General features: G+C 42.5%; 1 protein-coding gene across 3 annotated transcripts in view; it reads left to right on the top strand.

Moving 5' to 3' along the window:
* The window catches only part of itga7 (integrin, alpha 7), a 41,584-nt gene extending 23,681 nt beyond the window's left edge, over positions 1 to 17,903 (top strand). The window contains exons 6-26 of one of the 3 annotated variants that reach the window (XR_013844173.1): positions 167 to 374; positions 1,561 to 1,757; positions 2,072 to 2,160; positions 2,499 to 2,626; positions 3,187 to 3,282; positions 3,404 to 3,465; positions 3,746 to 3,915; positions 4,612 to 4,761; positions 5,635 to 5,750; positions 6,950 to 7,136; positions 7,583 to 7,660; positions 7,948 to 8,027; positions 8,157 to 8,234; positions 8,347 to 8,449; positions 10,429 to 10,644; positions 11,180 to 11,296; positions 11,868 to 11,981; positions 12,821 to 12,919; positions 13,633 to 13,758; positions 14,907 to 15,105; positions 15,977 to 16,116. Coding sequence is in view for 2 of the 3 variants with exons in the window: in XM_080001337.1 (XP_079857463.1) it covers positions 167 to 374; positions 1,561 to 1,757; positions 2,072 to 2,160; positions 2,499 to 2,626; positions 3,187 to 3,282; positions 3,404 to 3,465; positions 3,746 to 3,915; positions 4,612 to 4,761; positions 5,635 to 5,750; positions 6,950 to 7,136; positions 7,583 to 7,660; positions 7,948 to 8,027; positions 8,157 to 8,234; positions 8,347 to 8,449; positions 10,429 to 10,644; positions 11,180 to 11,296; positions 11,868 to 11,981; positions 12,821 to 12,919; positions 13,633 to 13,758; positions 15,977 to 16,132 (2,570 nt within the window). In the remaining variant the exon portion in view is untranslated. Of the gene's footprint in view, positions 1 to 166; positions 375 to 1,560; positions 1,758 to 2,071; positions 2,161 to 2,498; positions 2,627 to 3,186; positions 3,283 to 3,403; positions 3,466 to 3,745; positions 3,916 to 4,611; positions 4,762 to 5,634; positions 5,751 to 6,949; positions 7,137 to 7,582; positions 7,661 to 7,947; positions 8,028 to 8,156; positions 8,235 to 8,346; positions 8,450 to 10,428; positions 10,645 to 11,179; positions 11,297 to 11,867; positions 11,982 to 12,820; positions 12,920 to 13,632; positions 13,759 to 14,906; positions 15,106 to 15,976 lie in introns of all 3 variants that reach the window. The other 2 variants (XM_080001337.1, XM_080001338.1) reach the window with 2 other exon arrangements.
* The last annotated feature ends 2,946 nt before the right edge of the window (positions 17,904 to 20,849 follow it).

Consider the following 20,849-nt stretch of genomic DNA (forward strand, 5'->3'; position numbering starts at 1 on the left):
CATCAGTTTGGCATAAAATCAATAGTCACTTAAGGCATACATTTCATTAGTGAGCGGATGAGCAGAACGTGCGGTGCTGAGGAGGGATGGAGCCCCCGAGCCCCACGGTCAATACTAAAAACCACCACCCCCCGCTCACTTCTGCTCCCTGGCGCCCCCACCTCAGGGTTCTCCGTGGACTCTGCCATGGGGATAATGAGCCTGGGGGAGCTGACCTTTGTGGCGGGTGCGCCCCGGGCCAACCACACGGGGGCGGTGGTGCTGCTGAGAAAGGACAACGTCTACCGCCTGGTGCCGCAGCACATCTTCTGGGGCGAGGAGCTGGCGTCCTCCTTCGGATACTCCGTGGCCACCACCGACCTCAACAGGGACGGGTGAGAGGTTGCAGAATAAAAAAAATATATATATATATATATGATACATAAAATATTGAATGAATAAGATGGAAAAAATCTACAAAATAATATATGAAATATATATTTTTTAATAATATATCATCATGTAATTAATATATGTCATATTTATATTTTAAATTATTAAAATAAATAAATAAATGCTATTATTAAAATAATAATATTGGTTACTGTTCCCATGTGTCATAATGTATTCCCATGTTGTTTAATTGATTGATTTATCAAACTCCTGTCCGTTATATACTGTAATTTAATTTTCATGTTTGGTAATTATTCCTCTTAAAGAGGCAATAGTGATCAATTATGTATGAAAATGTCATAAAGTTGTCCTCCAAAGTGAGGTGGTGTTGACAGGCTAAGACAAAAAAAGGAAAATTTGAGGATGGGTTTTAAAAGACAACATCAATAACAATACAGAGTAGGTTTATATTTTAGACACATTTGTGTGCATTTTAAGCCTTTATTTGACTTGGTTTGGTTGACCCTGCCAGGGGTATTAACCCCCTCCATCTTAGCTGTCAGGTCTACACATGGCTCTCCACCACACCAGCGGTAATAAATATAACTTTACAATGGACGACAGCTGGAATGAAACATTCCCTGACCCTCCGGGTTTGGGGGCTGGGAGATCTACCGCAGATGTAAAATCTTTCGGTGCCGGACGACACAAAATCTCTCCACTTTAGATTCAACCAATGTGGAGAGCATCCAATGAATCATTTTTGCCCTTTTCGTCAAGCAGACAAGACGCGGGTTGCTCTTCCAGTTTGACTTTTGTAAATCTTACTTCACAAAAATAATCGTTTGATCCGTGGAGGCCTCGACAGAAGCATGGGAGGACGTCGGTCAGCGGCTTGTGCTCCCTAGAGGAGAAAAGGGATGATGTCAGAGAAATCGTTTGAGGGGACAGGGACAGAATGACAGACATGTGAGATTTAACCTAGGGTGCGATTCAAACTTGAACCCATTGCCCTCATGACCCCAAAGCGCCTCGAAGGAAATCATATGGAGCGCAGTGTTAGTGAAATGACGAATTGTTCCGTCAGACAAGCGAGTCTTAAAATGGACGGTTTTTCAGCAGAGGCCGATATCTGTCGGGAGGAAAACTGGGCCTTCTCCCGCTCACTCTCCGTCATCTCTTCCTCAGCTGGACAGACCTGATTGTGGGAGCCCCGAATTTCTTTGACCGCAAGGCGGAGATCGGCGGCGCCGTGTACGTGTACCTCAACCCGTTTGGCCACTGGGACGACCAGGCCCGGCCCATACGCCTCAACGGGACGTACGACTCCATGTTCGGCATGACGGTCGCCAGCATAGGGGATCTGGACCAGGACGGATATGGAGGTGAAAAAGGGATAATCTTCGATATTACACTGCCTTACTGCTAAGATAGAATAGAATAGAATTTGTTTAACAAGTAAATCCGGGGATTTTCATCGTCTTTCTTACTTTATAATACAAGTGCTTGAGCCTAAACTCCACTTTTAGAGAGAGGTCTGCATCGACCTATATTTTACCGACCTATATTTTGTCCAGACAAAATGTTGTCAGGTTTATTTGCTGAAAGAATTTATTCCAATGCAATTTTGCGTATCTTAAATCGTGTAAGAATTGTTTCATCTTAAAAATGTCTACCTTTTTTTTTCTATTTTGTGCAGATATTGCAGTGGGAGCTCCTTTTGATGGAGATGGCAAGGTCTTCATCTACAGGGGTTCCGATGCGGGCATAGAAACAAAGCCCGCTCAGGTAAATTCCGTCCTATTCCTGATTTTACCCACTTTTCAGGTTTCTTTCAGACTTTTTTAAAGCATTTTTCAGAAATGGTCGGCAATATTTACTGAAATGTTCTTAATTATTTAGAAAAAAATCTTGTTTTTTTTATTTTTATTTTACCACAGATATTGCCATTGATTAGATAAACACGAAAGACTACTACTTATGATAGATATGACAAAGCACAGCAGAAATGGAACTAAAGGAATGGAAGAAAGAATGAATGAGTGACTGGAACACTACAACGATGAATGAATGAATGAAGTTGCTGGACACTGGGATGCGTAGTGACCCGCTTCTTCCCCCCTCAGGTGTTGGACGGACGTGACTTCGACGTGCAGCGCTTCGGCTACTCCATCTCCGGAGGTTTGGACATCGATAAGAACCAGTACCCCGACCTGGCCGTGGGCTCGCTCAACAATTCAGTAGTTCTGTTCAGGTAGGAAAGAATGAAAAATAAAGAACATAACCAAGTGAAACCCTCAAATTTAGAGAGATGCATCACCTTCAGACTCCATTGCCGCTTAATAAACACCACGTACAGTACAACTTTTATCACACCTAAAAATCACATCGTAAACAATCTTGGGACTTGGGTCCAAGTTTTCACCACAGATTAAAAAAAAACAACAATAAAAGCACAAACATTTTCTGCTTTTTTATTTATTATTATTATTTTTTGGCATTTTAAGACAAGGATACCAAAACTGAGACATATAAACAAGAGACCCCAAAGAAATTATAACAGAATTACATCAACAATTTGGTTTACATCAAAGAACAAAAGTAAAAGTGATATACTTTTAGTTTTTGGATAAAAACATTGATAATGCAATATATCACTTATTCCCTTTTGCACCATTGGAATAGCATTATTGTCGCAGCAGATGTATTCTTACCTTACATTTAAAATTTTTACGTCAGAGTGACGTTTCACCTCATTGATCTTTTATTATTATTCCGTTCACTGACATCAGTCTCTGCGATCTCCCTTTCTAGGGCTCGTCCAGTCATCCACGTGGTCAGAGAGTTGTCCATCCATCCCCAGTACATCGATCTGGAGCAGCGCAACTGCAAGGGCAGGGATGGAGTGTGGTGAGCAACCATTATAACTGGATAAATTAAACAAGTTCAAATGTGATGACATCCCTAAACGATGCCAGTGAAACCAACACCAGTGTGTGTGTGTGTGTATTTTTATTTTTTCTTTGTCCAGCATGGAGGTCAAGGCGTGTTTCACCTTTAAAGCCCACCCAGAACACTACTCACCACACATCAGTAAGTCCTCCACCGTTCCACCCTTCCCCCCGCCCAATTTAGAACTTGTTTATCACACTCCCCACCCCACCCGGATACGTTCGTAATTTCTATTTGCGCGAGGTAACATCAGCCGTGGAGTAACATAAGACCGCTCTTTAATGACAACATCTCAGCTGTGTAGTTGTACATTCCCTCGGACAGTGTCTAAATATCTACCAGGCCCTGATGGTCTCTGCACATGCTCTGTGTGGGTCCTGACATGTCCCGCTCTCTCTCTCTCTCCCTCCACCCCCACCAGCCCTCGTGGTTCGTTTCGAGGCGGACGTCGAGCGCAGGAAGTTGGGTCTCCTGCACCGTGTGAACTTCCTGGGTCGTAGCTCCCTGGATCCGGAGTTCACCCAGACCGAGGAGGTGGAGCTCCGCGGGCAGCGCCACCCAGCGTGCACCAGCGCCGTGTTCCAGCTGCACGTGAGTAACGCAGGAGAGCTGTCATGTGCTGAGATGGCGGGGACGGGAGGATTAGGCCCTTTTTTTCTCCAGATTTTTTATTTCAGATGATTTTGGTAAAAAAAAACAGAAACAAGCAAAATTCTGAAAAGATATCAATAAATCTTTTTTTTTTCCTATGTTTTTTTATTTTAAGACATAGTAATAAACGTTGTTGTCCTTTTTTCTAGAGTAGTGAGTTCAGTAAAATAAATAAAGAATATAATCACACAAAATCACACTTTGCACAAAAAAACATAGTTTAAAGATCATTTTATAGTTATTTCTATTGTGTATTTTTTATCATTTTTATTGTATATTGCCAAATTAAAATCGTTCATCTTTTATTTTTGGATTTATTTTTCTGGTTTGTTTATTGCTAGGTTGACTTTTGTTTGTTTATGTTTAAGGTTTATTGTGTATTTTTTTTCTTTTACACTTTAATCCATTTTCAGGAATTCTAATTCATTTTAAAGTAATTTTACATTAGGTTTATTGCATATTGCCCTTTTACTTTTTCTATTTTTATTCTCATTACTTCATTATTTCCAATTTTTTTTATGTTAGCTGCTATGATATGCAATTTCCCTCCAGGAATGAATGAAATATCGATCTTTATGACGAATCCAAATGTCTTCCGCTCTTAATCTTTGACACGATCCATCCATCTCCGTTCAGGAAAACCTTCGTGACAAGCTGCGTCCCATCTCCCTGGCGATAACCCACACCATCAAGCCCGTGCAACCACGCAGACACTCGGCCGCCAAGCGTCTGGAGGAGCTGGCTCCAGTTCTGAGTGTTTCCCCATCTAATACGCTACATTCTGAGGTCAGTGACAGGGAAAACAGTAAAACCTCGATAAATCATGCAATTGTGTCAAATTTTTGTCCATGTGACCAAGCCTTTAAGTAACAAACAACTGGAAAGCAGAGTAGAATTGTGACTCCTGTGTATATATGTTTATATATATATACAGTATGTATAATATAAAAGCTCATAATAAAGACTGCATTTCCCAGAAACTCCATGACCTCTTTGGAGCTAAATTCACTGTGATGCGTCAATTGAAGAAAAAAGTAAAATGTGGAGAGTCTGACTGGATGACATGGAACAGCTTGGAACAGCTGGATTTATTCAACAGAAAGAATATATATTTTTGCAGATTATATCATTTTATTTTATCACTTGCGTATATAGATGCATTGAAACCCACTGATACCAAAAGGTAAATAAAGGAAATCCCCATGCAGCGTCTTTAAACATCCAGCCAATAACAAAACACACAATAATTGAAAATTAAATTAAAGATGAAAAAATAAGTATGAATGTCAAAATCGATATTCTTCCTGTAATCCCTGAAAAAAACAAAACCTTTGATTCTCGGAGGTGACTCTCAGAATTTGACTTTCTCTGAAAAGTCCTGTGAAACGGCTCAAAAGATGAAAGGGACTGAGTCAAGCTCCATTCATTGACACATTATGGGTCACTGTTCTTCTCTTTGCCTCGCTGTAATTATGTCCCGGCCTCCACGACGCGCTCACACATCATTATCTTAAAACTGTAAAAAGCACCCGAAGATTTATTTTGAGATTTTAGCAGAATTGGCTCGGAACATCACGGAGCCCGTTCCGCTTCATGTATTAAAGCCTAGAAAAGCAGAATGTTTCCTTTGAGACGCATTCTTTCCCATTTCCTCTCAAGGTGAACTTCATGCGGGAGGGATGCGGCGCCGACAAGATCTGCCAGAGCAACCTGAAGCTGACCTACCAGTTTGGAACTCGACCTCCGACCTCTGACCTCTTCATCCCTTTGCCGAAGTTAGTAGCTCACATAACGCGCTCTATGGAGGGTGGAGGGATTTAATGTTATTAGCTGCTGACTTCAACACAGTTGCCCGGCAACCTCCTCGGCCTCACCAAAAACACACAATGTAGGCTACATGTAAAGCAGATTAATAAAATAAATCATAATATATATTTATAGAATATGCTGGTGTATACTGGATACTTTGCAATGCTGTGAAACCTTAGTTTTTCACTTAAATTGTACTTTTCAGTCATTAATATGTTGTAAATAAAATGGTGCAACGCTCTGAATTATGGAATAAATGGGTATGACCTTCATATATTTGGGACTAGAACACACAATAAAGCGTTTTTGGCCGATAAATTACTATCTAATCATCCTTGAATGCATCATTTCTGAAATCGCCCCCTTCCTAAAATAATGGCATAAGTCATTTTCTGACAAAAGTGATTTTTTTTTTGGCCTTAATCATCCCCTCATGATGCTGGCCACCTCTGGTAAAATCGCCTACCTCCTCAGTAGGTTAATAATCATCTATTGTCATAAACTTTTTGAATGAAATCATTAATAAATATAATATGTTTGGTTCAGTTTTTTGTGTTTTCTGAAAAACCTGAAAAAATGACTTATGCCATTTTTTTTTAATTGAACCAAATTGAAATGGACACTGGAAAGATTTGTCTCTACATTACCTAGTTTTAAATGAGAAGATCAATGCCAATTTCATCACTGTGTGCCCAGTGTAGAGAGCATGCAGGACTGCATGCTAACTGTGTTAGCTCAATGCATGGCTGCAGAGGGGATCAGCTAGCCTAGCTCCTGTGAAATTTGGGAAACGCACCTTTTGGTATCAACTTAAACAACCAATTAAAGCTGAGCTATTTAAATCAATAACTCATCAAAGATGGGTTAAGCTATTTATTGCTTATTGTTCATCATTGGGTTTAATTGCCAATTTGTTTTGTCATTGTTTATTTTTAGGTTTATTTTCTGCTTTATTGTCTGTTGTTGGGTTTATTTCGATTTTTTTTTTTTAACCATTTATTCAACTTTTTTAGTTTTGTTTTGAATATTTTCCCATTTTGACACAATATAATGGTGTTGTCCTTCTCGTCTGAATCCCGGTAAGAAAAACGGAGGCGTCCGCCCCTTTAATGCCCCTTCCCGTTGCCCCCTGCGTTTTCCCCCTTTTCCTTGTCGGGTGACGCAGAGATGACGAGGGCGTCCAGGTGTTTTCTCTGAAGGAGAAGCAGTCGGTGGTGCTGGAGATCACCGTGAGCAACGTGCCGTCGGACCCCCTCAACCCCGAGGACGACGGAGACGACGCCCACGCCGCTCTGCTGCTCGTCTCCCTCCCGGAGAGCCTGTCCTACGTGGGCTCCAGGAGCCTCTCGCAGGTCGGCTCTTATACACAGGATTTGCGCTCTCCTCTGTTTGGACGTCTCCGAACCCGTGGGGTTTTTAGCGCGAGATCCATCGCATAACGGCCGTACAGGCCTGCGAGAGCAGCAGACCGGGAACATTTTAAATCCCACCTCACATTTAAACGTCAGAGTGTAAACGGTCCGGTTTTGAATTGTTTCTGAGCGAAATCCATCCCTCAGCACCTACATTTAATGCGATTCCTGTATTTTTCGTCCAAAAAAAAGCGTAAACACCTGTTATTTAAACTGTTCTCCCAGTCTAGTCTGTGAGTGTAAACACTGGTGGGGAAAAAAAAAAATGCTCCCAACCAAACTTTTGTGCCACTAAATCCATTCTGATGTGTTTGTGTTTGAACGTGACGGTGCGAGTAGATCTCATGCTGCGTCGATGTCGTTTTTCTCTGTTCTGATGACTGCAGCAGGTCCGCTGTGAAGCCAACCAGAACGGCTCGCAGGCCGAGTGTGAGCTCGGGAACCCGGTCAAGCGTGACGCGGCGGTGAGTCGCCGCCTGCTTGTCTTTATTTTTCTTCTATTTTATTTTTTTTCCTCGTGATCGCAAATCGAAAAATGGTTTCCCTGACGAAGGGGCGAAGATGCGGTCGACATGCTCGTTCTTTCGCCATCATATTGTCACCGTCATTACTATTATCACCGCTTTGTTATTTAGAGCGTAACTGGTCAATTCTAGGATGATGATAAAGGTGAGAGAGCAGATGAAAACGCAGAGCGGCCGTCCTTATGTGCCGTTGGTTTCGAAACAACGCTTTTCTTATCTGTTCTCAGATCAAATTCGTCATCATCTTGAGCGCGTCCGCCATCACCATTGAGACGACCCAGCTGACGGTGGATCTCTTATTGACAACGCAAGTCGCTGACATGCTACAACGGGCTTATTTGAACACCCCGTGATATTTTGATCCACTTCGATACAGGGTTGTTCCCATCAGGGTTGAGCCTTTATGTTTGCTCGTGTTATCTGTGTTTGCCTCCAGTATCAGTGAGCAGACGGATCTCGTCCCCATCAAGGCCGTTGCGAAAGTGGTGATAGAGCTCCCCCTGTCTGTGAGCGGGTGCGTGGCTCGGCGGCTCGGACGGCAGACTCCGTCCGGGCGTCGGATCCGTCGTTTCTTACACGTTTGAATGGCGCGGCGATAAGAGCTCTCTGACGCTGCGTCTCTTTAGGTCGGCCCATCCTCACCAGCTCTTCTTCAGCGGAGCCGTGAGGGGCGAGAGCGCCATGACCGCCCTGGAAGACGTGGGGACCCCCGTGGACTTTGAGTTTACGGTGAGCGGGCGGAGGGGGGGCGTACACACACAAAGACAAGATAAAACTTTATTAATCCCTGTGGGGAAATTGAGGTGTCACAGCAGCAAAAAATCCCATAAAGATACCGTACAGAAATATTACACTGAAATAAATCAGTTAATATATTATTTTAATTATTACGTATTATATGAATAATAATGCTAATATATGGGTTAATATGTATACATTTTGTTATTATTAATTTATATTTTAAATAATGAAATAATTTATTGATAACTCATTCATATGACATTGAAAATAATTATAAATACTGGTTATTATAGATCTTACTTAGTAGCAAATATTATTCTTAATCATTGCTTTGCCTTAGTTTTCTTCTTTATTACCACTTACTGTGTATGCACTATGCCATCTTCTCGGACTCAAGGCCGTCATTTTATGTGGCCCCCGCGAGAGCTTAAAAGGCACATGATTGCCTTAAAATAAAAGTCTATTCTGCTCTACGGCGTACAGTGACCATAAACTACATCTCTCACGATGCATGTCCATTTTGTGACCCGCAAAATGATGCTGCTAGGTTGCAGTGTTTCCATATTGGCGTTTAACTAAAGCGGTTTTCTAACAAGTGATAGAATTGGAAAAAAAATCCACAAATAATCCCAAAAATGTCCAAAAAGAGAAACATTGATGCAGAGGGAAGGCAATTTAATGAAAGATGGGAATGCGAATACATGTTTGTGCGTCAAGGAGAAAACCGGTACGTCTTCTCTGTTACGAGGCAGTGTCGGTGATGAAGGAATCCAAATTTACCTCGGCATTTTGACACCAAACACGGAGCCAAGTGTGCTAAATTTAGCCTCCAAGAAAAAGATCAACTTGTCCGAGAATTAAAAGGCAGACTGCAATCGCAGCAGAATTTGTTTACAAAAGCTACAGCCAAAGATGATGCAGCGGTGAAAGCTAGCTTCATTGTGGCTGAAGAAATCGCCCGAGCTTCCAAGTGTTTTTCAGAGGGCGACAGCACATCTATCCACTTTTATAAGAGGCGTGAAGGCATTATTATTACTGCTTATTACTTATAGTCATTTTAAGTGAATTACATATACTACTTTGTATGTGTAGCAATGTATTCGGTGTGTTTACAGGTGTGTGAGTATGGTTTGTGTTCATGCAGCCAAATGTTTACTGTCATCAAAACCATCTCTCATTAGTTGGATGTGTGCCCTCTGCAAGGCTGTCTGTAGCCATTTGTTTTTGTAAAATGCCACATCTGTCACACATGTTCCCAGCAGCTCACAATTATTTGTTGTGTATCATCAAACACAAGTGATTACATCAACTTTGTTCAAAACCTTTTGAATCCACCAGGACTTTAGGTACATTTGGTAGCTTTGACTTTTTCTTTTTTCCCCCCCTCATCATTTGGAAGTGAAGAATCAGAGCTTCAAAACAAGGTGCCACTTGTGCAAATCATGCAAATGTTTTTAAAGCTATGACTTGGCAATGACAAGGGTGTGGCAAACTGTGATTCTGAGATAATCACCTTCAAAGTTTTCCCCCACACTTGGCTTTATTCAGCCAGCTCCCGGAATGCAAATAGTTGGAGGACCAACAGAGCTCCATGGCCACTTGACACCCTGCTGAAATGGGGCAATCTCTGCATTGTTCTTGGGTTTTGAGGGAATGTTGAACAGCATCATCAACACACAACATCTTTTGTATTATAATAACCAAGAGCATGTACATAATTTGTACACTTGAATAAAAAATAATCAAATGCAAAGATGGTTATTTCACAATATGTTAAGGAGTAGTTACATTTATACAGTCTTACAGTTACGACCAGCCCTTTGAGGGCAACCATAATGCTGATGTGGCCCGGGGTGAAAATGAGTTTGACACCCCTGTATTTATACTATAACGTGATATTGCTTTCACAATATAACACAACAAGGACAAATATTCATCTTGTTTTTCTGAACCCCTCGTCCTGGTAGGTGGCTAATCCGGGCCAGGCCGTGCAGACGCTGGGATCTGCCTTCCTCAACATTATGTGGCCCCATGAGCTTGCCAATGGAAAATGGTTGCTCTACCCCGCCAGCCTGAGGTTCGAGGGCCACCCAGACACCCGCTGCACCCCGGCAGGATCCCTAAATCCTCTGAACCTCCACTACAACTCCACAACAGAGCTTCTTGAAACGGGCCATCAAAGGGTGAGAGGAGCTATACATTTATCACTCCGGCACTAATTATGGTTCTAATAATACTGTATGTATTCTATTGTATGCATATTGTTTACTTTATATGGATGTATGCAAACTTGTTTATTGTGTATTGCCACATTTATGTTATTTTTTGGGGCTTATTTTATAGTTTATTTTTAACTTTTGGTGTAAGTGTTAAATTATATATTGCAGTTTACGAAATGACCATTTTTCTTGTTCATTTTTATATTTTTTGTTAATTTTGAGGTTTATTGCCAATTTTCTATCTATCTATCTATCTATCTATCTATCTATCTATCTATCTATCTATCTATCTATCTATCTATCTATCTATCGATCTTTCGATCTATCTACTGTATCTATCTATCTACTATAGCTACCTATCAATCTATCTAATGCTTAAATCAGAAAATGCAATATTCAACATCATTTACAGTGCACTTTATCTGATATGTACAGGGCATGACTCTGAGTCCACTGTTGATGACCTGTTCCAAATAACCTTCCACGTGATCTCCATCAGGCGGGGAGGAAGAGCCGCTCCCACCCGGGGGACGAGGGTCAGGTCGCGGAAAAGGGCGGTGCTGGAAGGACCACCCCGTCCGTGGCCGCTTCGGAGAGACGCAAGTCCCTCAAGTTGGTAAGGAGGAAGGAGGGAATGGAGCTGTAGCTGGGGGTGAGAGAGGAGAGAGGAGAGATGAGAAAGATAGAGACGGAGAGAGAGAGAGAGAGAGAGAGAGAGAGAGAGAGAGAGAGAGAGAGATTTTTTGATTTTTAAAGCATCTTTATTTTAACATTTTCTCTAGTTCACAGTTACAGACAATACAACAAACACACTTGGTTCACTAACAGAGTCCTACACGTTAAAAACAGACTGGAAGCACAGGTCGTCCTCCACCAGGGAACAGATGGCGTCGTTAAAACACCACAGCTTGATGAAGACGTCCAGACTCTTCATCAGTCTGTGAAAGTTAAAATCAATCAAGACTCTGGCCCTGACCAACGCTACAAACACTCTTCCTAAAACACGAAAGATGGAAGACAAACAATAAATAAAATAAAATGGTGGAGGAATAAAGGAATTCAGGAAGGGAGGAAGAGAAAATAAGGCCATGGAAGCACAAGGAAGGAGAGGAATGGGTCCATTCAATCAAATACATAAATAATTCTCCCCCCTCTCTCTCTCTCCTCCTCTCTCGCCCTCTCCGCAGGACTGTCTCCTGGGGTCAGCGCGCTGTGTACTTTTCCAGTGTCCCCTCCATAGTTTCGCAGACCAGGCAGTCCTGAAGATCCACGCCAGGCTGTGGAACAGCACGTTCATCGAGGTGAGGAAGGTTCAGCTTGTCAGAGTTATTACTGCTTGTCAGAGTTATTACTGCTTATCAGTGTTATTACTACCTATCAGAGTTATTATTGTTTATCAGAGTTATTACTGCTTGTCAGAGTTATTACTGCTTATCAGAGTTATTACTGCTTATCAGAATTATTATTACCTATCAGAGTTATTACTGCTTATCAGAATTATTACTGCTTATCAGAGTTATTACTGCCTATCAGAGTTATTTATGTTTATCAGAGTTATTACTGCTTATCAGAGTTATTATTGCCTATCAGAGTTATTACTGCTTATCAGAGTTATTATTGCCGATCAGAGTTATTACTGCTTATCAGAGTTATTACTGCTTATCAGAGTTATAACTGCTGATAAGAGTTATTACTGCTTGTCAGAGTTATTACTGCTTGTCAGAGTTCTGCTTATTAGAGCTATTACTCTAACCATTTGTGGCCCTTACAAATAGACTTTAAATACAAAAGTAATGTTGCAGCAGATTATTTGTATGTGTAACGGTAAGAAGGAAAGAGCTCATTTTTTTTCAAGGATTATCCTCACCCATAACATTTGTAGCACTGTAGCAGGAAGAACATTTACGTGAATATCCATTAGATTACATCATTTAGCAGATTATGCAATGTCTCGTGGTCACTTCTTGTGAATATTCTACACAATATTGTGTGTGTATGTATGTGATTGTGAATGATTGGGGAGATGATGTTCATGAAATAAAAAAAATGTTTTGGTACTGCTTGAGTACTGGCTGCAATTTCACCGTATCTCTCTCTCTCTCTCTCTCTCTCTCTCTCTCTCTCTCTCTCTCGCTCTCAGGAGTTCCCAGCAATCAGTGCTTTGGAGCTGTTGATCAGAGCAAACATCACTGTCAAGTCGACGATCAAACACCTTGTCCTGAGGGACGCTGCCGCACAGGTAGAGACATCAGAAACACACAAACCAACCCTGTGTAAATCACCCTTCACTGGACCTGAACACTGTTCAAAATAACCGACTGGGTTTGACTTTATTTTACGACATATTAACTAATGGCTCAGCATCGTCGCCCATGTTTATTGCAAACAGGTATTTATTTACAGTGTAAAGTGAACAAATATCAGATGCTGAGCAGATGCATTTTTTGAATTAGTTGCAGGCATAGATTGTGTTAATATTCATAGGATATTCATTAGATACCAATATTCCTTGGATACCTTTGGATACTATAGATATATATTGTGTATATACTGTATGCAGTATATATTACATTATTTATACAGCATACATTTATTTTAACTTAATTATTATAAATGTTATTATTTATTTATTATTAATTCTAATTAATTATTTTGTGTATATATTTGTACTTATCTTTTAGATTTGATATTTTAATATATATATGTATATATATATGTGTGTATTTCTCAATTATTATTTTTATTGCGACAAATAAAGAATCTTCAATCTAGTATCGTGTACAATCCCACATTTCTAACCCTCACCTCTCTTCCTTTAAAAAGATTGCTCACATTTTATTCACACTCTTATCTTATTATCCGCTGCTGAAATTGAACACTCCATAAGATGTGTTGACAGGCTGTGCGAGTGTCTTGCATCATGTATGAAAAACTGAGTCATCGTCTCCCAAGGTTCCGGTGATGATCTACCCCGAGCCGGGCCTGGTGGACCAGTACTGGATCCCCTGGTGGATCATCCTCATCGCCGTCCTGGCCGGCATCCTGCTGCTCACGCTGCTGGTCTGCATCCTGTGGAAGGTAACGCCTGCTCCATATGATCATATTCCTGTTAATGTTTATAAAGGAGCGAGCACTATTATGCTATCAGGGTTTCCCTATGGGTCGTGGAATTTATGGAAAGGATTCCATGGAATTTATGGTATTTTGAAAATGAATTGGAGGAAAATCCCTATTCAACATTGAGGAAAATTAAAGGATATGTCATTTACTCTTCCACTGTGTCTTGTTCAACGAAAATAGAGTTTCCGATACACGTGTCTGTCTGTTTGAAGGGGAATTGGCCTACAATGATGGGGGTTTGTATTCCTTGTGTTAGAGAGCTGTCACAATTAATATATAATAGTATGCATGCGATTATTTGAGCTGACTTTAATAATTTTGGAAAATCGTTCGAAAATCTTAAATAGTCGTAAAAATCGTATCTTATCTTATTGTTGCACTCCACGACGTATGTGCACACCCAAACCCAATGGGTTTTTATGTGGCAACATTTTTTTGAAAAATGGTATTACAGTATATGATAATGACATATAATGAACTAAAAAGGCAATTAAATCCATGCTCGCAATTATTTGTATGAAAATGAATCGTGATCCGAAATGTCATGATTGCGACAGCCCTAGTTAGACTTGGACACAGCCTATTGAAGTCATTTATATTTGTACACTGACTTAAAATCAAATGATTACTTTATTTATTAAACATGGAAATTTGGATCATGACATTGGTAAGTCATGGAAAGGGAGTTTCCAGCCAGCCTTGGAAATGGAAATACACAAATATACTGATTCAACAAACCACGACATTCCCCATTGTTGCCAAAAATCCTTTTTGTACAGTTCCACATGTCCTTTCTTTCGGCATTATTCCGTTCTCTCCTATAATGGAATTATTCCCTACCGTTCACCCTGAAGTGTTTCTTCTCATTTTTATTTGTAGTTGTCCTCCATATCTTGTCTTCCTTCATTGCTCTTTCGACATCCTCTCCTCTCCGTCTCTTCAATCGTGTCGTTAACGCGGAAAAAGAAAAACATTTTACCCTTTACCTTTCAACTCTCATCCATTGTCTGAGTCCTGTCTCAACCTGATTATTCCCCTTTTATCATCTTTTCCTTTTCCCCAATTTTCCTGGCGGCCTTCTGTTCGCCGTGCCCCCCCACCCCCAGTGCGGATTCTTCAAGCGCAGCGAGCAACGCCAGCACTTTGACAAGGAGTACTACCGCGCCCACTTGGGGGTCCAGCCCTCGGAGGCGGAGAAGCAGGCCTCAGAGCTATAGGGTCCATCACATCCCATCCTACCCCCCTCCCCCACCCCCACACTTCCTCCTCTGGCCTGCTCTCCCCTCCTCCTTCCTCCCCCATGCGGTAAAAAACCTCTCAGCTCTAACCCCGGGTCGCCCAGCCCCCCCCCCCCGCTGTGCTTTGGTGGTGTTCAGTAGGGCGCGGTGCAATCAAACATTTTGGGAAAGCATAACCATAAAACACAGACGAGTACGCCCACGAGGGTTTTTTTCCCCAAGAGATTTTTTTTTTCATTTCAGGGCTATAGCATTTGTTGGTAAAAAAGTTCGTCTACCAGAGTCCTCAATGATGCTTCCCAAAAATCAGCACCACAGTCAAGTAATGGATTTAAAACAATGTGTATTTTTGATTTGGTTTGAAATATCTTATCTTGCTGCAGCCCTGGGGTATTTCTCGGATTTCTTTCCTAGTCGCCCTTTTTGCAACGCGAACACCACCAAACCCTCTTACAGCGTGTATGTGTGTGTGTGTGTCTGTGTCTGTGTGTGTGCGTGTGTGCGTGCGTGCGTGCGTGCGTGTGTTGAGAGGCCTGCTGTGTTGTGTGCCGTGTTTCTGCTGCGGACTCGTCGCTCCGGCGGGAATCCTCGATTTCTCCTCTTCCCGAGGGGGTCGTACACACCGCTTTCACACACGCCACCCGGCCAGAGCTCATTCCACCAAACTAGCTCTCAGCTTTTAACTCGGGACCAGCCTGTGGAGAGGTGTGTTTTGTCGCTGTTAACGGACGTGTTTCACGTCGAGCGCGCGGCTTTGCGAATTGAGTGCACTTCACCCTGAAAGCTCGGTGAAGGTGCTCGAGCATGCGGCTGGGCTTTTGTGTGCGTGGCGTGTTCTTTTCAGAGAATATCTGGTTGGAAAATGAGGGTATTGATCCCACTTTGTTCTCTTTCTTTCTTTCTTTCTTTCTTTCTTTCTTTCTTTCTTTTTTTCGCAGTGTGGATTTTTCCAGCGTGCCCAGTACAAAGACAAAGTGCCTCAGTACCACGCGGTGAAGATTCCTCGCCAGGACCGCTCTCAGTTCTCCACTGAGAAGCCCGGGCCGCTCCATAAAAAGGAGTGGGCCACCCACTGGAGCGACGGGACCTCCTAACGCCCCTTTGAGCCCCCCGACCAACCAACCCACCGAAAGCGAGTGGATTCATCGTGTGGCACTGACTGATCTCTTTGCAGTGGACCTGCGGGAACTGACTGAAAGGAGTGCACATGGAGTGATGACACCCCCAACCTGTTGTGCACATCGTAACGCAGCAATATTTGCATTTTCCGCATATTGCTCTGACTGGATCCGTATCTCACACACGCACACGCACACACACACACACACACCCACACACACACACACACACACACACACACACACTGCAAATAACTGAGGGCCGGCATTGGGTGGTCTATATTTGCACGGTGCATCTCTCTTTCATTTCATCAGCGGCATTGACCCTCAACAATATCAATACTCAACCGTCTAACTGCTCCATTTTACAGCCTCCGAGTGGAACACTGACGCTGAAATAGACTTCCCTGGCTGCCATCAGTATTGACTGACAGACCAAAGAAGAATGCAAACCCAAAAACACCCACACATACGCACACATTCATTCATTGTGGGAATAAAGCCAGGCGCACTATACACACATGAATAGCTGATGAATACACACACAGGTATGCACATAATAATAAACATATACTATACTGTAGGCAGGCTTGCATATGCAAAAACACACACACACACACACACACACAGTCACACACTGGACTCAGTTGTTCACCTCGACCAAGAAGCCACCGCCCATAACACAAGCTTTTTGCCTTAACTGCTGCAAGACTGAAATGGGCAAAACATATTTAATACAAATTATGTGGATTTTTTTTCTTATTCTTTCCATTAGCACTCTACCACAGGAAATGTTTAAAATGTAGCTACAGTAGAGGTTGGGTCTAGAGCATCCAACATGTTAATTAGGTTTACTGACACCATACAGTGCGTAATAACTTAACTGTACACAGAAGACCTGTACACAGAAGACCTTTTTTTATTTTTATTCTATCTACGTGATCTTGGTGTGTGTGTTTGTGCCCACATGAGGATCAGGAAAACCACACTACAGCCTACAGAATGATAGTTACAAGTATAGCACTGTTATCAGATAAAAAAAAACCAAAACAAACAAAAAAACTTGTCTTGAAATGTTTCACTTTTCCGCCACTAACACCACGTGTCTAACCAGTCAGGTTCTGTTGTAAGAACGGGAGATATCATGGCGTTTGTATGAAAATAAATGCAGTATGATGGAATGTAGTAACCTGCTTGACACACTGGACCTGGGGAAAAAGTGTTTATGCCGGCCAGGGGAGGGTGGTGAATGATCGGTACTCACATTTCTAAATGCATAGAAGTGCCTTACGGTAAAAACTGGCATCATCTGAGCTGCTGTTAATAGGGAAGAAAAAAAAAAATGCAACTTCAAAATACTGCCTTCCAGCATCTGTCAGGTACCTATGGAAAACGACGCACCCCGCGGGTTATCATCCGAACGAAGTGACGATGAGAGAGATGAGAGATGATAGAATACCCAGAATGCGTCTCTACGTCAGAGTAAGGATGATGTCGACCTGCTAAGTACATTCGTACACGTGCGAGTAATGACTATGGGAAATGACTACGAAGCATGCCAAGTGAGCTTATTGCTTTATTTTGTAGGTATTGCTGGACAATCTTGTATTAGCTGCATGAAGCTCATATTGCTGATAACCCCCCCCCCCTTTTATTTTATTTCTGTCCCGCCGGTTCGATGTTTTATTTATTTTTGTTTGGCTGCACTATTTTAACATTGTAAATAATAAAAAAAAAATGATACACACACCATGTTGAAGTGAATTTTAAAACAATTTCAAAGAGGGAAATTGGGGAATCTCGTCGGTCAGACCTGCAGTTCACATTGGAAACACTAGAGGGAGCTAATACTCTGATTAAAAAGTGAGAAAAGTCACTGGAAGCCAAGTACAATACCACTTAAAACAAGTCTCTAATTTCTCTAATTCATCAGCAGATACTTTAAGTCCTTTAAGTTGGGAGGTGGGACCCCCATGGATCAGGCTTGTTGTTCCAGCACATCCCACAGATGCCCCGGCTATCCACATGATGTAGAAGAAATCATGATTCATCAGACCAGGCCACCTTCTTCCATTGCTCCATGGTCTAGTTCTGATGCTCACGTGTCCATCGAAGGCGCTTTCAGTGGTGGACAGGGGTCAGCATGGACACTCTGACCAGTCTGCAGCTACACAGCCCCATACGCAGCAAGCTGTGATGCACTGTGTGTTCTGACACCTTTCTATCATAGCAGCATTAACTTTTTCAGAAATTAGTGTGACAGTAGCTCTTCTGTGGGATAGGACCAGACGGGCTAGACTTCACTCCCGATGCGCATCAATGAGCCCTTGGTCGCCCATGACCCTGTGGCCCGTTCACTGGTTGTCCTTCCTTGGACCACTTTTGGTAGGTACTAACCACTGCATACAGGGAACACCCCACGAGACCTCCTGCTTTGGAGATCCTCTGACCCAGTCGTCTAGCCATCACAATTTGGCCCTTTTCAAAGTGGCTCAGATCCTTACGCTTGCCCATTTTCCCTGCTTCCAACACATCAACTTCAAGCACTGACTGTTCACTTGCTGCCTAATACTTCCCACCCCTTGTCCAGGCGCCATTGGAATGAGATGATCAATGTTATTCACTGATTTCTAGACTGTATTGTGATTAAGGGCTATATAAATAAACTTGACCTGTCAGTGGTCTTAATGTTGTGGCTCATCAGTGTACTGTATATCATTGTTCCTGTTTACTGAAATCCTTCTTCTATACACATAACTGACTGTTTCATCTCCTCTACAACAGCAGTCAACTCTGAGATGTTTCCAAGCTTCAGCCACACCCGGCTTTCTCTCCGAAAACCCACCAGCGCCATCACTCCCGGGCCCACGACCCACCCAGAACCACTGTTGTTCTCGCGATTCAGCTTCCTGGGGAAGAGAGGGAGTCTAATCTGCCGCCTGGCTAACATCCGTGGACATGTTCTGGGTCTGTGATTTCAAGACCACCTCGCCACCGGGTCAACCTTCGTGCCCATCCTGGGGTGCTGCCTCTTAAAGGGACACTCGGCATCCAACCGCCTCCTACAGCCACGCACGTCTTTGAGCCACAGAGCCTCAACAAGTGATTGTTGTCGCCTCAGGTCATCTGGTTAAAGCAGCTATGGCAGTGACTTGGATGGAAAAATCAGGACTTTCAAGATCCAAGATTCAAGAAGTTTATTTGTCACATACATATACATACTTGCATACATATATGCACTGAAATGTCAATGCAAGGCACCCGGTGATTATGCACAATTATGTTCTAGACTGAACACAATGGATACCTAATTTGTACTTGACTAACTAACTGAAACGAACTGATTCCTAAAACTTGCAGTTAGTGAATAGAAAAATATAGAATAAAATAACTCAAAAGTAATACAGAGTGGGGGTACAAAATAGAAATAAAGGGAATAGCCTTATGTATATGATTTAGGCTATTATGCATATACAGATATGTGCGTTAATGTGGCATGTGAATGAAGTGAGGTAGTGTGTGTGGAGCTATACAGTAGAGTACAACAGTACGACACAGCAATACAGTAACACCCAACAGAACAGCAATACAGCGCAGTATGCAGTAACCCAGGACAGTGATACAGTATGCAGTACAGTATGCTACATACAGTACAGTAAGGCATTCGGGCCTATGTGTGTGTCTCAATGAGGACCCCTGGTGAGTTCAGCGTTGACAGTTCTCATGGCTTGCGGGAAGAAACTCCGTCTCAGTCTCTCAGTTCCCGCTGTGTGGCTGCGGAGGCGCTTGCCGGACCGCAGCAGCTGGAACAGTCCGTCGTTGGGGTGGTGACGATCTTTCATGATCCTGCGGGCTCCGCTGACACACCTCCTGGTGTATAGCTCCTGCAAGGGAGGGGAGGGTAGTTCCAGTGGTACGTTTAGCTGAAAGCACCACCGTCTGCAGGGCCCGCCTGTCCTGAGCAGTACAGTTCCCAAACCAGGGAGCGATGTTGCCTGTCAGGATGCTCTCCACCGCTCCAACTTGAACCTGTGACAGCGGCACTGAAGCACAGCGTCTGAGATGATGTCGACCTGGTCGACCGCAACAAGGCTGTTCCAGTCAAGGTCATTGCCTCGCCTCTGGGTGAAGTCTCCGGGGAACGCTTTTGATTTCACGTCAGTAAAATGTGACTGACTAAGTGCGTGTGTGCGTGCTTGTGTGTGTCTGTGCAAAGGGGGTTGTTAGAAGCTGCTTTAAATGGATTGTCGCCCATTAGGTTTGTTGCTAAGCCAAATCTGTTAATGTGTCATCCCACATAGGCTAAGTGACTAATTGACATCACACACACACACACACACACACACACACACACACACACACACACACACACACAACTCTGTCAGCTATTTCAGTGACAATAATAGAAAATAACCAGAACGTATGCAAATTAAACATTCAGTAATGTCAGATGGTGACCTTTAATGTTGACGTCTAAGGAACATAAAATTAGCATTAAATAGGTTTTAATGTTTCAACTGCTTTGGTGGGAGTAATCTCTATGCAATTCCTGAATTTATAGATGGTTAAAATACATTAATTAAAAACCACATGAATAATGGCTTTCTTAGTCTATTACTTTGTGTCAGGTGGACGTAACTAGTGGGTGTTTGTTTAACTTTACGTGGATTCATCTGTTTAATTACTGGGGGAG

This window comes from Zeus faber, assembly GCF_960531495.2.
Source record: "Zeus faber genome assembly, chromosome: 5".
In the NCBI taxonomy this organism is placed as follows: domain Eukaryota; kingdom Metazoa; phylum Chordata; class Actinopteri; order Zeiformes; family Zeidae; genus Zeus; species Zeus faber.